Below are 18015 nucleotides of genomic sequence, written 5' to 3'. Positions count from 1 at the left end.
TCTCACCAGCTTACACTATTGTGTCTGGTACTTGGTTGATGTCCTGACTGAAAGATCATTGTCGTGGCTATTCCTGGTTTTCAGCTTGACAATAATAATAATAATAATAATAATAATAATAATAATAATAATAATAATAATAATAATAATAAATAAGTGGATATTAGCCAAAAAGTACAGAATACCTAGGATACAACCCATAGACAGTTTAACAAGAAGGAAGCCAGTAAGTAACATCCCTCCATGGCCTCTGCATCAGCTCCTGCTTCCTGACCTGCTTGAGTCCCAGTCCTGATTTCTTTTGGTAATGAACAGCAATGTGGAAGTGTAAGCTGAATAAACCCTTTCCTCCCCAACTTGCTTCTTGGTCATGACGTTTTGTGCAGGAATAGAAACCCTGATAAGACAATTATAATAGATTTAACCTATATGTAAATAGCTTTAAACTTGTTTTAGAGCAAGTCCCTCTGAAAGAAATTGAACTTTCAGTTCATAGTTGATGAATTACTTGAGACAAATTATTACGTATAAACAAATTATCATATTGCAGATTCAAGAATACAAACAATAGTAATTGTGAAAATTCACAGTGCAAACCAATTAGGAAAACTAAACCATCGGGGTTGGGGATTTAGCTCAGTGGTAGAGCGCTTGCCTAGCAAGCGCAAGGCCCTGGGTTCGGTCCCCAGCTCCAAAAAAAAAGAAAAAAAAAAGGAAAAAAACTAAGCCATCTTTTATGATTTGAATGTGAAATATCCCCAACCTACTCACATGTTTGGATCCTTAGTCACCAGATGGAGGTGCTATTTGGAAAGGTTATGGAGCCTTCGGGAGGTAGAAAAAGTGAGTTACTAGGGATAGACCTTAAGTATTTATAATCTGGTCAGCTTCATGCTCCTGGCTCTATGCCTTCTCTACTTGCAACCATGCTTTCTCCATCATGATGGACTGTTACCTCCAAGTCTAAAGGACAAAATGAACCTTTTCTCCATTAAGTTGCTTTTTACAGAATATTTTAATCATAGCAAAAAGAAAGTAGATAAGACAGAATTTGGGACCAAGAAGTAAGGTTATTGTTGTAATAAACCTGACCTTGAGTTTCTTAAGCATTGGGAACTGGTTTGTTGGGAGACTCTGGAAGAACTTGGAATTTGGGCTAGAAAAGCTCTTGAGTGGTGTAAACAAAGCTTAATGGGTTGTTCTGGTGGGAATTTGGAAAGCCAAATGAAGAGAGAAATGCAAATAGTTATGGGTTGACTTATGATATTTCAGAGGGGAACAAAGAGTCTATTAGGAACTAGGCAGAAGGCTATTCCTGTGATATTCTAGCAAAGCATCTAGTGACATTCTGCCCATGTCCTGAGAATTTGTTTAATCCTGAATTAAAATGTAATGGACTGATGTGTTTTGTTGGTAAGATATTCAGGCATGGCAGAATTCTATGTGTGGCACAGTTATTACTACTTCTGTGTAGGTCTGCAGTGATAAAAAGCAATGATTGAGGTAAAAGGGTGTTTTAAAAAGGTGTTCTTTTCCATGTGATTTTCGGCTTTTGGAAAACAATTACATAGGGAAATATTTCCCTGCAGTCAGCATACAGAATCTGATAACAACTGTGATTTGAAGGAGCCAGGCTCCATCCCAAAGTGGCACCAGAACTTACTAGTGTCTGCTAGTATCATGTAGCACTGGGTTTGCAGGCATGAGAGATGAAATCCTGAAAGGATCATGAAGTCTCTTTCCACAGTTTCAAAGAACTATTGAGACCAAAAAGTATGTCCTATGAATAAAGTTTCTGAAGGAAGGCCCTGAGAGACCCCTGTGTGAAGGCGTGAGGTGAATACTAAGTTATAGTGGAGACCCAGAGTATTGAAGATACCAGGACCAGGAGACGTCGGTCAAGGAAAGCTGTAGGTGTGGTATGAAGCCTACCTGACATAGAGGATATGTGTGCTGCAGAAGGCAGAGCTAGAAGAATGGGGCTCAGCCAATTTCATCACAAGCTCCAGATGGCAGACACAGAGCTGTAGGATTTAGTTAGACTAAACACATGGCCATGAGTCTAGAGGGGCCAGAATATTGTGGTTTGAGATAAATGCACCGTATATAATCATGTTTGAATGCATGACTCTTACCTAGTGGTTCTGCTTGGGAAGGTTGTGGAACTTTTAGGACATAGACTTGATGGTGGAAGTTGGTCACTAGAGGTGTACCTTGAGGCCTTATAGCCCAGGCCCACTACCTGATCACTCTCTGCTTTCCAGAGGCAAATGTAATATGACCATTCAGTCTTGTATTTCTGATGCCATGTCTTTCCTGCTCATTAATATGTAATCTCCCCCATTATGGACTGTGTTCCCAGGAATTGTAAACCAAAACAAATCCCTTCTCCTTTAAGTAGTTTTTGTCAGCGTATTGTATTTAAGCAACAAAAAGAAACTAAGACACCATCTAGGCCTCATTACAGGAAAAAGTGTAAATTACAAGGGACTTTTATAATGAGGTTACAGCTGAAAAACAAGTTGAACATTTTTCTCACTGTTTTCTTCCTATTCATACTTTTCTACATGCACTGAGAACAATTTGCCTAAAAAATGAGACAGACAGACAGACAGACAGACAGAGAGACAGACAAGAAGGAGGAGGAGGAAGAAAAGAAGGAGGGATGAAGGAAATGGAAAGAAAAAAGGGAAGGAAGGAAGGGGAGAGGAGGAGATATGATGAGAGAAAGGCAAAGGAGACAGAAAAGGAAAGAGATGGAAGAAAGAGAGAAGAGAGAAAGGAAGGAAATGAAAAGAAGAAGGAGGGTTGGGGATTTAGCTCAGTGGTAGAGCACTTGCCTAGGAAGCGCAAGGCCCTGGGTTCGGTCCCCAGCTCCGGAAAAAAGAACCAAAAAAAAAAATAAATAAATAAAAAAGGAAGAAGGAATTGGGTAAATGAAGGGAGAATGGGGGGATGGATGAAAAGGAAGGGAAGAGAGTGGAGGGGGGCAGAGAAGGAAAGAGAGAAGGGAAGGAAAGAGAGAGGAAGAGAAACAAGTGTTTATAGGAAGATCCTGAGGCTGCCATGTAAGACAAGTTAGCATATCCAGCAACAATGAGCAGTTGCTAAGTTAAATTTATTGTAATGCATTTGACTTACTACTAAAACAAATTAGCAAGGAGCTAAAATGAATGAGCATTCTTAATAAAACTGTATTGTAAAATATACTACTTGTTTTTTTTTCTTATCTGTGGTATAACTTTTTAAAGATCTTAAACCTCACCTGGTTCTGCTTTAATGTGGACACTAGCTTCTGCAATGTAATGTTTTCTTCTTCCAATTCCGTGTAGTCCTGAAGGAGTCGGGCTTCCCGGAATTTATATTCTCGGATTTCATCTTTCATTCGTATCCTCTGTAGCTCCACCATCTCGTTGTTCTGAAACAATACAAAAATCAGTATAAAACTTCCCTACTGTAGGTTTCAGTGAATGTAGACAAAAATCAGGCAGTTAAACAGTAAGACGATTTCCTACATTTAAATTGGCACTGCCTTTTAAGACAACAGTTTAATGATACCCATTAAAACGTTTAAATCACAAATACCTGACCCACCAATCTGACATTTAAAAGTTATTCTTAGGCTTCAAAGAAATAAATAAAAAGCTAAGCAAATTCATGTTTATTCATGCAAAGAATGAGAAATAGACTATATTTTTGCTATTTGGAGTAACACTGGAAACAGTTATTTTCTTTAAATTACAAAACTATTTAAAATGATGAGAAATATAATCAGGAGAAACTTTGATGTATTAAAACAGAAATATAGCTATAACATATCATTAAATGTAAAAGTAAGCTGTAGACTAGTTTGCACAGTAGTATCTCATGTGTACTAAAAATAAGGAAGTGAGCTCAGTGGCTGAGAGCATTAGCTGCCCTTCCAGAGGACCTGGATTGGATTTCCAGAACGCACAGGTCAGCAGCCATCCTTAACTCCAGTTCAGCATAACCCACACTTTCTTCAGTCTCCACAGGCAGCAAGCATGCACTCAATGCACTTATACACTTATGTAGGGAGTATTCATACTCATAAAATAAAAACAAATAAATATTTGTAAAATAAAGAGTATATTTAAAAATGAATAAATAAGGGGGAGTGGCTGAGTATTGTGATACACATCTGGATTTCTAGGACTTAGAAGGCAGGAGGATCAGGGACTCATGGACAGCTTGGGTTATATAAGACCCTATCTCAAAAAATAAAACAGTAAAAATGAATTAAAGGACATACATGTGTACGTGCACATACAAACTTCATGTTATAAATATATTGTGAAAATTCTCCCCAAACTGTCAATAGTGATTATTTAGCAGGGGTAGAGCAATAAGATCATAGCGATAAGAAGAGGGCCATTACTTTAATTTTATAACCTATGAAGGCCATATGTAAAATTCTCCATTGTTTAAAAACTGTTTTCTGTTGACCTCCACTCCACGTATCTTCATTCTTTATTCACTTTCCATCTCTGTAGAAACATGCACTAATGACTCACCCGTGCTAATTTATGACTGATATGACTTATCACTCTTAAGTACGAGTACAGTTAATGAAAGATGGAGAAACACATCTTTTGTGTCCATAGCTTGAAAGATAAGTAAACATCCTCAAATAAAAAGAGGTTCAGGCAAGAATACCCTTGGGAGGGGATAGGGAGGCAAAGTTTAGAACAGAGGCAGAAGGAACGCCCATTCAGAGCCTGCCCCACATGTGGCCCATACATATACAGCCACCCAATTAGACAAGATGGATGAAGCAAAGTGCAGGCTGACAGGAACTGGATGTAGATCTCTCCTGAGAGACACAGCCAGAATACAGCAAATACATAGGCGAATGCCAGCAGCAAACCACTGAACTGAGAACGGGACCTCCGTTGAAGGAATCAGAGAAAGAAGAGCTTGAAGGGGCTCGAGACCCCATATGAACAACAATGCCAACCAACCAGAGCTTCCAGGGACTAAGCCACTACCTAAAGACTATACATGGACTGACCCTGGGCTCCAACTGCATAGGTACCAATGAATAGCCTAGTAAGAGCACCAGTGGAAGGGGAAGCCCTTGGTCCTGCCAAGACTGAATCCCCAGTGAATGGGATTCTTGCGGGGAGGGTGGTAATGGGGGAAGATTGGGAGGGGAACACCCATAGAGAAGGGGAGGGGGAGAGGGTAGGAGGATGTTGGCTTGGAAACCGGGAAAGGGAATAACATTTGAAATGTAAATAAGAAATACCCAATTTAATAAAGATGGAAAAAATTTTTAGAAAAAAGAGGTTCCGGAAACATTCATAGGTTAAAACTACACATTGTTTTTCTTCTAGGCCTCTCAGAACCTTTTAAATGCCAGTGAACATTACGAGTCTGTTAGAGAAAAATATAGTATGTACCATTTGTTAAAATGGTATTTGACCATTAGACCTTTGGCTTTTTCAAGGAATATTTCAAACAACTTATGGACAAAATCATTGGAAATGATAGTATCATATAGGCAGAGAAGCACAGCTCCCAGCTAGTGAGACCTAAACAGGGACCTGACAAGAACACATCCTGCCTCCTACAGCCCAGGGTCAGAGGAAGCCAGGTTACTATCACATCTCACAGGCCAATGATAACTATTCCCACAACTGACACATGTCACATTCACAGGACACATTTTAACCAGGCCCACTCTTCTTTAAAATTCTCCATTTAACAATTTTTCTAAAACTGTACTTTGCACTATCCAGGCACCTGTCTCCCACACCACCACACAGTAGAATCTTTCAGTCTAACTTGACAGTGCAAAGAAGCCTTTACTTACTCCCTTGTGCTACAACACCTTCCTGCCCATCCTTCTGAGAAACCCTAGAGGAAAGAACCTTGCTTTTAGGAAGTGGGTGGGGGTGTTGCTGAGGCTTTGCTCTGGACCTCAGAAATGATATTGATGTTGTGAAGAGAATTCTTTTTTTTATTGGATATTCTATGTTCCTCCCTCTCCCATGCCCTTCCCCCTGCTTCTATGAGGATGGTTCCCCTCCAACCCACCCACTCCCACTTCATCACCCTGGCATCAAGGAGAATTCTTAGGAAGAAGCTGTGTCTACACAGAAGACTGGCTGATTAAAACTACAGTGATGTAGGCAGGTTGGAATTTTGCAGGTCGAGAAGCTGACTACCTTATCTTGGGCTACCTTCAAGGTGATCAGGAATCATTCCTTACCCATCTGTTGAGTGGTAAAACTAACGTTCTATGACTAATAGATTAAAAACACACACTTCTGAGATCTTTTAACTTAGCAGACAACTAGCTTCTACCAACCCAAAAGCTAAGAATGTCCTTAGATCGTAAGATAGCATTGGAGATCTATGGAAAAACTTCCCCATCTTGTAACCACTTCTCTGATATCCTCTCCAATGTATTTTAAACTTGTCTTGATTCACGACTTTCTTTAGTCTGTAAAACTATAAAACCACTTCGACATTGAAACAGAGTTTTTGATATAACCTAAATGAGTGTTCCCAGGCTATAGTCTTTCACAATGACTCTAGAATCAATTATCTCTTATTCTCTTTAAGATGAGAACTGTGTTTAGTACTTTAAAAGTTTCTGATGCCACAATATGTGACTCTGCGAATGACCCATTTTTCACCAAAGAAATCACTTGAATGGGAGCCAGGCACCTTCATGGAACCATTGAGTCCAGGCCACTTGCTGTCTTTGAAATATTTTGATTATTATCTTTTGGTTTTTGTGTCCTGATACTTTGCCTCAACACATAATTTGGGGTAATTTTAATCTGCGTTACCAGGCCATGGTCACTCAAAGTGGCCCCAGAATAAACTATCTTTTATTTCCTTTAAGGTGAGAGCTGTGGTTTTGTTTCAATGATGTTAATAAACCTCTTGCTTAAAAGACAGTTTGACTTAGTCTCTCTCTCTCTCTCTCTCTCTCTCTCTCTCTCTCTCTCTCTCTCTCTCCTCCTTCCCCCTCCCTCTTTTCTCTCCCCTTTTCTCCTCTCCTCTCCCTCCTTAAAAACAGGGTCAATGACATAAACCACAAAGTTACCCAACCATAATTTAAATTAAAGAATAAAAGCCTTAGTAAAATGTAAAAATGTTAGACAAGATAATCAGAGCCTGCACAGGAGTCAGAACATGTCCTGTTCATATCTTTATTTTTTCAGCTGAAAGCACTGGAGAAACAGCAGACTCAGAAAGAGCTTCCTGCCCCTCCTTTTCAACCTAAAGTGTCCAGAAGAGAAAAGTCTCATCCTTCTATATAGGAGAAGAACAATCTTATCATCAGAGACAAAAGTCACGACGAGATGGATTTATACAAACAAGCTTACTAAGGTGAGTCTTATTTCCTACTACTTTCCTCCCACAATTCGCTAGGTTAAAAACCTCAGCAAAGGCAGAGGCAGGAGAAGCTCAATGAGTTTGAGGCCGTCCTGGTCTACATAGCAAGTTCCAGGCCAGTAAGGAATACATAGTGTGACCTGTCTCAAAAGAAAAAACCAACAAAAAAAGTTATGACGAATATATAGGCTCTATATTTAAAATACTAAAGAATCTTTATATTTATTTTTTCAATATCTGGCTATAAAATTATTGGTTTAGGGGCTAAAGAGATGACTCCATGGTTAAGAGCACTGACTGCTCTTCCAGAGGACCCAAGTTCAATTCCCAGCATCCACATGGCAGACGTCTGTAACTTCAGAATCTACACAGGTATGCATGCAGGTAAAACACGACTGCACATAACATAAAAGTAAATAAAAATTTAAAAAATCATTGGCTTTCATATTTTATTTCATAAAATTCCTATGAAAAACAATTAATTTAACTCTGGAGCAGTTGATAAAAATGATTCTTTCCTGCAGACAACTGAAACAAGGATTTCTTTTATTTTTGAGATTATAATATAATTACATCCATGTCCCCTTCCCTTTACTCCCTTTACACCCTCCCATATAGCCTTCCTTGCTCTCCTGTAAACTTACCAATTCTTTTTCATTATTCTCTCTCTCTCTCTCTCTCTCTCTCTCCCTCTCTCTCTCTTTCTATCTATCTATCTATCTATCTATCTATCTATCTATCTCTCAAATACATATATATACCACATGCTCAGTCAGTACAATGCTACTTTTATGTGTGTTTTCAGGGATGACCATATAGTATAAGATAACCAATAGATAGGCTCTTCTCTAAGGAAGGGCATTTCTTCCACTCTCAGCATTCCTTGGTGGTCTGTAGTTCTTTGTGTAAGACTGAAGCTTCAGGGTCTTTCCCCCATCCACTTTATCATGTCTATCGTTGTCTATGTTCAGCTCCTGTTTAGGCACTCATGTTGGTGAGTCGTATGACTGTAGCTTCTGACGTTCCTAGAAGACACAGTCTCACAGCAAACTCCCTGATCCTCTGGCTCCTATAATCTTTCCTGCCTTCTCTTCTGAAATGGTTCCTGAACCTTAGATGCAGGAAGAATATCGTAGACGTATTCAATTTCTTGAAGCTACATTTATCAAGATATTAACAATAGCAGTTTGAAACAAAAAACTTGAACCTGTCTTTGGAACTAATCTATCAAGAACTCACGGGCACTGGTAACTTAAAAACTGAATCAGACCACTTAGAGATGCATTAAGAATTGAAGAGCTGGGGGTTGGGGATTTAGCTCAGTGGTAGAGTGCTTGCCTAGGAAGCGCAAGGCCCTGGGTTCGGTCCCCAGCTCCGAAAAAAAGAATAAAAAAAAAAAAAAAAAAAGAATTTAAGAGCTACCAAAATAACTGAAACATAAGAAAAAAGATAACAACACTTATAAACTTTATACACATTATGATATAGTAATAAATATACTTGGTGTCAGAATAGATACAAATAACAACAAAACAGGATAGAAATGGGGAGATATATCTCAAAGAGAGCAGCCCAGAATATAAAATCACGACAGAATGATAAAGCACTCAAATGTGAAAATTAGAACATAACTAGGGGCAGAGAGTTTCTGTAATTTGAGAAGGGTCAAGAGAAAAGGACAGGGTAAGACACTCACTTAAAATTGCTAAAGCATAGTCAATAGGAAATAGTAAAATTAAAAACAGAATCACCAAAATCTCAATGAGGAAAACAAATCCAACAGGCCAATGATAGGCAGAATGGAAAACTCATACCAAAACATTAGGAAAACTCAATTAGCACTTAGCAACACTAAGAGTATAACAGTAAGACCTAATAAAGGTGCCAACTTTAAGGCATAATTATTCCTTAAGTTCACAATTAATTTATGATATTTATTCTACACGTGAATAATAATAATAAGCTTCTTATTCTTTGGTTCTTTTTCCTTCTGAATATCTATTACATGCCAACCTTGGTGCAAGTATGATCTCAAAAACTCATATCAAAATATCATCATTGAGCCAGGCGTGATGGTACCTGCCACTAAGCCCAGCATTAAGGGCACAGGATCAGGAGGATCAGGAATTAAAACGATGTAGCCAGTTTAAGGCCAGTCCAGGCTAACATGAGACTCCATCTCTTTAAAACAATTCACTGTTAATCTATGAAGTAATTAACCCAAAATTATGAAGCTTAATGCACGTCAGGCACCTTATTTGGACCTTATATGCCCCTAATAGCTCATGCCCTGAGGGCTTTGGGAAGTGGTGAAACCTTTAGAAGACTGAAGAAGTTAGTTCACTGAGGCATGCCCTTTAGGATTAGAATACTGGATTCTAATCCCACTCCTGTCATCCTTTGCCTCCCAGATACTGTGTTTTGAGCATTTTTGTTCTGCTATAAGCTGTCCTATGTGAGGTCACCTTGCCACAGGCCCAGAAGCAATAGAACAATTGACCATGGGCATAAATCTTTAAAATCATGCTCTAAAATGAACTTTTCCTCCTTATAGGGTATTTGTGTCAGGTATTTTGTCAGTGGCAGAGAGCTGATTAATACATGGGGCTTGGGGAAATAGGGATTTTTTAAAAGACTCATGTACTTAGAAGAGCCTCAAACTCCCTATGTAACTGGAGATGACCTTTGATGCCTTATCTCCTGCTTCCACTCCTTAAATTCTGGAATCATTATGCCTGTTTTCTTTTTATAGATTTTTTTTCTTTTCTTTTTTAAAGATAGGATTTCACAATGTACCCAAGCTGGCCTCAAACTTGTTGTACTGCCTTGGCATTCCAAGTGCTAGGAATGCAATCATGACTGACTTCCAGGGAGCTAGGATGAAGGTCTTAAGCCCATGCCCACAGTGACACACAAGGTCACACTTTCCAATAGTGCCACTCCCTGAGCCAAGCATATACAATAGAACTCCATCACAATAGAACTCCTGTATTTTCCCTTAGGTCAACTCTAATCAAGGTATTTTCCCCATCCTATGGTATCCGCTCATTGAGCAACCTGTTGCTAAATCCAATGGTCAATTCAGATTCTTCTTTTGTCCTTTTAATATCACTGCACTGTTGATCACTCTCTTCCTAAAACCTACTTTTTTCATTTGATGTCAAGGAGCCATTCTTTCTTTTCTTTCTACCTCACTATTATTTTAGTTTATTCCACTGCTTCCACTTCTCTTATCCAATTTCTCAATACTCAAATAGCCGAAAGCTCAGTACTTGGACTTCTTTTTTTTTTTTTATCTACGCTTACTTTTTATATAATCGACTTCATCACAATGAAAAATTACTTTACTCTATGATACAGTTTAGATATGGCTTGTTTCTCAAGGGCATGTGTTGGGAGCTTGGTCCTCCATGTGATGGTTTAGGGAAGTAGAACACTTAAGAGGTAGGCATAGTGGGAGGCCCTTAGGTTAGCTGGAGGTGTGCCTTTCACAGGTATTGTGGGACCAAAACGTCTCTGGCTTCCTCTTTGATGATTTTACCCCTCTCTCTTACAGACATTCCGATCATCACCAGAGCTGAGCTGATATCCCTTGAATCTCCAGAACTGTAAACTAAATCATTTTCTTTCCTTTGCAAAATAGCCTATCTCAGGTACTTTATTATAGTAATAAAAAGCACAGTATTACACACTGGCAAATGATAGTTTTATTTCATTTTTATTATGTGCATGGGTATTTTGCCTGCGTGTATATATGTGTATCACTTACACGCCTGGTGCCCAGAGAGGCTGAGAGGGCACTGGAATTAGAGTTACAGATGCTTGCCAGCCACCATATGGATCCTGGGGATCAAAGCCAGAGCAATCAGTTAAACAAACTGTAATGTGTTAATACAGTAGATAATATCCAGCTATAAAAAGAAACAAATTTTATGTTGAAATTTCCAACAAAGATGAATCTCAAATGCATTATGATAGGAAAAAAGGATTCAGTCTCGAAAACTACATACTAAATGATTTCACTTTTGTGACCTTCTTGAAAAAGAAAATAAAAGCTATAGTAAAAGAGGACAGATTATTTGTTTTAAAGACATCTGCCTAGCTTCCTATAGGCATTAAAATATTGAATAGATAAACAAATGAAAAATTAAAACAGTAAAGAGTAAAACTGAGTTGAACATTTAAGGAGAAAGTCAATACATAAATCCAATGGTTTGCATTTTCAAGGCTTTCCAACAAAGGTGAAGATAGTTGGTAGTAGTCGGTAATGACTAGTGACTCCCTCCTCCTCCTTCCCCTCCTCCTCCTTCTCCTCCTCCTTCCCCTTCCCCATCCTTCCTCTTCCTCCTCTTCTACTCCTACTTCCTCTGTTGTAGAACATTGTAAACAGATGTATTGACTGATGTTGTTTATAGATCCTGCAGTAGAGAGAGAAGCTCATCAAGATGCTAAGCCTTCATTTTCTGAACGAGCGGAGGGGTACAGCCACTCGGGGAAGACTGACACCCAGCTACCTCACTCCAGCTATTTTACTCAAACATCATATGAGGTTAACTGGGGCTGGGAAAGGTTCCAATTGCCAGTTATCTTGCCCTTGCTGCTCATGAGAGCAGACGACCCACACAAATCTCAGTCCCTTTTGACCATGGCTATCCATAATCAAAAGAAAGAACTCCAGGTTTGCCAGGAGTGTCTTAGGACAGAGTAGTGCAGCTGTAAGCTCTCATGTAGCACCAAGTGCAGACCTCTACAAAGACAACATTTCTTCAAGGTCCAAACAGTCTCATAACAATTTCTCAGCCTCTATTGATTAACCCAAACATATACATTTCATTTAAAGCCAGACACAAAGGTTTTACTATACGTTTTACTACACAGATGCTGCAAGTCAAACTAAAGAAGAATGACCAGGGTCTGACCTCAGACCACATGACCTCAGATCACATGACCTCAGACCACATTCTGAGAAGAAGATGATGAGAAACACAGTTGGCAAAACATAGGGAATCAATTCTTCATTTAACCAAAAAGTAACAAGTAGACTGGCCAAGCACTACTGGCATGAGAACCTTGGAGGGAGGCAGGAGATACAAAATGAGAACTACATTTTTTCCAACATAATATTTTTACTGATTATTTGGGAATTTCACATAATTCATCCAATCACACTCACTTCCCAGCCTTCCCAGGTGCACCCTCTCCCTTTGTGATCCTCCTCCCAAAAAACAGAAGAAAGGGAAAGAAAAGAAAAGAAAAGAAAAGAAAAGAAAAGAAAGAAAAGAAAGTAAGTTAATTTTGTGTTGGCCACATATTCACTAGAGCACGATCACACTCCCAGTGGCCAGTCACTAAGAAGAAAACTGAGATCTACTAAGTGTTCCCCACCCTACCTCACCCCCGCCAAAAACCATAAATTTCAGCATCCTTATCACACTTTTTAAGAGTTCTTGATGACTTCCTGTCAAGACTGTTTCTCTTCTCTCCTCTCTCTCTCTCTCTCTCTCTCTCTCTCTCTCTCTCTCTCTCTCTCTTCTTTCTTTCTTTCTTTCTTTTGATGGTGGAATATCATCTCCATGCTGAATAGGAAGAAGTTTAGTTAATGCTATAACCCATGTGTTAAAGAGTTAGTCTATAGCTTGGCAGTATTGGTTAACTTTGATTGTTAACATCACTGGATTAAAACCGTCTAGTGGCGTTGGTGAAATGCATGTCTCTGTAAGAGGATTTCTACAAACAGTTAGATCCTGAGAGACACATCTTAGAGGGAATTGGCTCGTTTACCTCTTTCAGTTCCTGTACAACAGCCGAGAGTCTCTCGTTTTCTGCCTGGACATTTGTAACCACAGCCCGGCTCTGCTTCAGCTCATTCTGCATCTCCAAGATCTTGTTTAGATAGTAAGCTTCCTTGGATGCAGACTCCTGAAGAAGCGTTTCCTCCCGAGTCTCTCCATCCTCAGCCACTTTACGGTGGATGGAGAAGGACTGCCCAAATGCCTGCAGGGAATTTGGAAAGAGAGAGTGCACAATGAAAAACACCTCGAGATTAATTGAACAGATGGGCAAATGTTTTATTTGGTTTTGTGTATAAGAAAAGCTACTCTGAAATACTGCTAGATACAAAAAATAATAATAAATGAATATACATACACAAATGTGTAACAGCCTATCATGTCTAATACTTCTAATAATTCATACCCAGTCTGGGAGGATTGAACCCTGGCTTTCACTTAGGCTAAGCACATGTTAAATCTCTAAGCTACACCTTCAACCTCTTCAAATGCAATTATAAGGTAAAGAAAAATGTAAATATCTTGCAAAAATGTATGAGTCAAAGAAAACTTAAAGACACTGCTAGGTGCTTTATGCTACAATTGTTTAGACACATCCTATAGCTCATCACATTTTATGTTGTTGTTTTCTTTCTAGAAAACATCCACAAATATTTTCCAAGAAAGAAAACAATAATTGCATCAACTCTTTAGTACATTGGCAATAATGCTACACTAAATATGGATAACCCCCTTAAAAGAAAAAAAAACCCACTGGAACTCAGTCTCCCCCATTATTTGGAGGTTTCTTTAGGATTGCTTTCATAAATTTTAGAAAGCTTCCACTGTACTGGGTTTCCATACCACCCCTCAGTTCTACCTGTCTCTTCCTTCCCCATGTTCCCCTGATCCTCCCGTTCCAGTCCCCACCACCAGTGCACACATAAAATACATTCTATTTCCCCAGGGAGATTTTCAGGGAGATAAATGTGTCGGTTACTTAGCTTCTCTGTGTCTGTGGATTGAAGTGTGCTTATTCTCTGGCACCCTCCCATCCTTGTGCTCTCTCCACCAAACAAACAAACAAACCACATTCAATTTGTGTTGCTCATATACTCATGACCATGACTCACGGTCAAACTTCCAGTGTCCAATCCCTTAAAATAACTGAGTCCTTCCCTACAGCCCCACCCCCACCCCTGCCAGAAGCCGTAAACCGAGAAGAGCTAACACTTAAGCATTTTTAATCACAATTCTTAAGAACTCTCTTGAGCAGCTTCCTGTCTGGACAGTTTCTCTTTTTTTGCCCGGGGGCAGGAGGCATTGCCACTGAAACCTTTAATGACTTTAACTCTCAATCAAGAGTCTGCAGTCGGTTGGGGATTTAGCTCAGTGGTAGAGCGCTTGCCTAGCAAGCACAAGGCCCTGGGTTCGGTCCTCAGCTCTGGAAAAAAAAAAAAAAAAGAGTCTGCAGCCACTGCAAAAGAAGCTTCCCTGCCCCTAACAACCAGTGACAGCATGGACCGTACTTTTCAATACTTCTAAAATATCCTCTAAGTTAATTTAGCACTCCTGAAATTTTTCATCACAAAATAATACCCAATAGCTTCCTAATTAAATATATGTCAATTTAAGGCCTAATTTTTTCCTTTTTGCTATTAATTTTTAGGTTATCACACAAAGTAAAAACGTTTCATTGTGGCATCTTTATATGTGTATCATTTTCCTTGTTCTCATTTGTTCATTTTCCCCACTTCCCTCTCCTATGTTCTCTTCCCCTCCCTCCCAGTGGTTCTCTTCCTTCACTCAGCCTCCTCCTCATGTCAGTCACAGGGATTCCACAATCTTTTCTATTTCCTACCCCTTAAAATCCTTTCCTTCCCTTTCACGATCCCATTTAGTTCTCTCTCTCTCTCTCTCTCTCTCTCTCTCTCTCTCTCTCTCACACACACACACACAAATTTAAACTATAGGCTCTACACATAATAAATATAGGCTCTATATGTGTCATTTATCTTTCTGAATCTGAAAAAGCTTTTTCTTTTTTTTTTTAAAGATTAAGCTTTATTTTTAATTGTGTGTATTAGACAGTTGTCTGTGCCTTCAGAGTTTGGAAAAGTACATAAAATATCCCAAAGCTGGAATTACAGGGAGCATCCCAGTATGGATGCTGGGAATTTAGCTCCAATCCTCTGAAAGAGCATGAAGCATCTCTCAAGCCACAATTTTTTTCCTCTTCTTGATAGTTTGTAAAGGATACCTCTGAATTGTTCAACAAATTCCCTTTTTAACTATCTGAGGTATTTCAGAACTCCATTATATGCTAAATACACATAAAAGAAAATTTATGACAAATACAACAAAAATAAACATGTTTATTACTTTAAAAAAAACTACAGCAGAATCTGTTAACCCCAAAAGTCTGTCCACATTTTATTGTTCCTATCTCCCTCATTATATTCCCAGCTTCTGCCCAAATTAACACAATCTAAATACCACACTTTTCATTTTATTTATACTTCATCCCATGTCTATACATCTGTTAAAATATTTGTATATATATATTTTTAATTTTACATGTTGGAAACCTTCCTTATGTAGTCTGCTGCAATTTGCTTTTGTAATTGTATTACAATTTTGCAAAATCTATTCCTTTTTTTTACAGTATTGCTTCTTTTGTTGCTATAATCTAATGTTTAAGTCTGCTAATCTACTTGAAATTTATTTCTGCAGATAAAATAAAATACAGATTTTAATTATTTTCTGTATAAACCATCAATTTCTCTCAAATTCTTTAATGTCACTCCTTTCCTGCTCTTTGCCAACTCAGCCATAAATCATGATGGTTTAAGTTTGTATGCTTCAAGGATATCCCATGATATCTCACTGGTATTCAGAAGGTCCTGAAGTTACGAGAGTTCCACTGAAAAGGAAGAGGAATCTGACATAGCTATATTTATTCATTAAGTTATTCAATTCTTTGAATTTTCTGCATCTAACTGAAAGTCTCTTCTAAGTCATGTGAGTGGCAACATTTGAACAAGAGTGAACTCATTCTCATGTTGAATTTAATGAACATAGACATATTTACTTTCTGTAATATACACATATATCTTTAAACATATGTACTATTAAAGAAAAAATATGACTACAAATCTTAGAATTTTTCTTTCTGAGAGTAATATATATTTACATGTATTATTTATACTTATAAAATATTTATAATTTTTGTATTTTTATTTATAAAATAGTATTTATATATTTATTTGTTTTTATACTTGGATATTAAATGCATATTAAAAAGAAATTACTCTTTAAATCATTGTGTTATTTCCTGATGCCCTAAGTATAGCAGTTATATTTCATATCCCTTTTCCCAATTAAAATCATAATTCCACCTCTAACAACAAAACTAACGGAAAGCAACAATCATTGGTCCTGAATATCTATCAGAATCAATGGACTCAATTCCCCAATAAAAAGACATAGACTAACAGACTGGATATGTGAAGAAGACCCAGCATTTTGCTGCATACAGGAAATACACCTTAGTGACAAAGACAGACACTACGTCAGAATAAAAAGCTGGAAAACAATTTTCTAAGCAAATGGTCCAAAGAAACAAGCTAGAGTAGCCATTCTAATATGGAATAAAATAGACTTTATACCAAAAGTTATCAGGAAAGATAAGGACGAACACTTCGTATTCAACAAAGGAAAAATCTACCAAGATGAACTCTCAATTCAGAATATCTATGCATCACATGCAAGGGCACCTACATTCATAAAAGAAACCTTACTAAAGCTCAAAGCACACATTGCACCTCATGCAATAATAGTGGGAGACTTCAACACCCCTCATCGATGGACAGATCATGGAAACAGAAAGTAAACAGAGACACAGAGAAACTAACAGAAGTTATGAACCAAATGGATTTAACAGATATCTATAAAACATTTCATCGTAAAACAAAATAGTATACCTTCTTCTCAGTACCCCAAGGTACCTTCTCCAGAACTGACCATATAATTTGTCACAAAACAGGCCTCAACAGATACAAGAAGATTGAAATAGTCCCATGCATCCTATCAGATCACCACAGACTAAGCCTGATCTTCAATAACAACAGAAACAACAGAAAACCCACATACACATGGAAGTTGAACAATGCTCTATTCAATGATAACTTGCTCAAGGAAGAAATAAATAAAGAAATTAAAGATATTTTAGAATTTAATGAAAATGAAGGCACAACATACCCAAATTTATGGGACACAATGAAAGCAGTGCTAAGAGGAAAACTCATAGCTCTGAGTGCCTTCAAAAAGAAGCTGGAGGGAGTATACACTAGGAGCTTGACAGCACAACTGAAAAATCTAGAACAAAAAGAAGCAAATACACCCAAGAGGAGTAGAAAGCAGGAAATATTCACACTCGGGGCTGAAATCAACCAAATAGAAACAAAAAGAACTATGCAAAGAATCAACAAAACGAGGAGCTGGTTCTTTGAGAAAATCAACAAGATAGATAAACCCTTTGTCAGATTAACTAGAGGGCACAAAGAGAATATCCAAATTAACAAAATCAGGAGTAAAAAGAGAGACATAACAACAGAAACAGAGGAAATCCAAAAAAATCATCAGATCCTACTACAAAAGACTTTACTCAACAAAACTTGAAAAATCTTGATGAAATGGGCAATTTTCTAGACCAGGTACCAAAGTTAAATCAGGATCAGATAAACTATTTAAACAATAGTTTAACTCCATAACTCCTAAGGAAATAGAAGCAATCATTAAAGGTCTCCCAACCAAAAAGAGCCCAGGTCCAGACGGGTTTAGTGTAGAATTCTATCAGACCTTCATAGAAGAC

At 38.1% G+C, this 18015-nt stretch overlaps 1 protein-coding gene across 12 annotated transcripts in view; it reads right to left on the bottom strand.

Annotated features, from left to right (window-relative positions):
- Bicd1 (BICD cargo adaptor 1) overlaps nt 1-18015 on the bottom strand; it is a 140373-nt gene that overhangs the window by 56381 nt on the left and 65977 nt on the right. For all 12 annotated transcript variants that reach the window (XM_032905472.1, XM_032905464.1, XM_032905467.1 and 9 more), the window contains exons 2-3: nt 13156-13368; nt 3266-3418 (exon numbers count right to left, since the gene is read on the bottom strand). In XM_032905472.1, coding sequence (XP_032761363.1) covers nt 3266-3418; nt 13156-13368 — 366 coding nt within the window. The remainder of the gene's footprint in view (nt 1-3265; nt 3419-13155; nt 13369-18015) is intronic.

The sequence above is a fragment of the Rattus rattus genome, chromosome 6 (assembly GCF_011064425.1).
Source record: "Rattus rattus isolate New Zealand chromosome 6, Rrattus_CSIRO_v1, whole genome shotgun sequence".
NCBI classification, from domain to species: domain Eukaryota; kingdom Metazoa; phylum Chordata; class Mammalia; order Rodentia; family Muridae; genus Rattus; species Rattus rattus.
The sequence above is the reverse complement of the archived record's forward strand: the minus strand, read 5'-3'. Positions and strand labels throughout refer to the sequence as shown.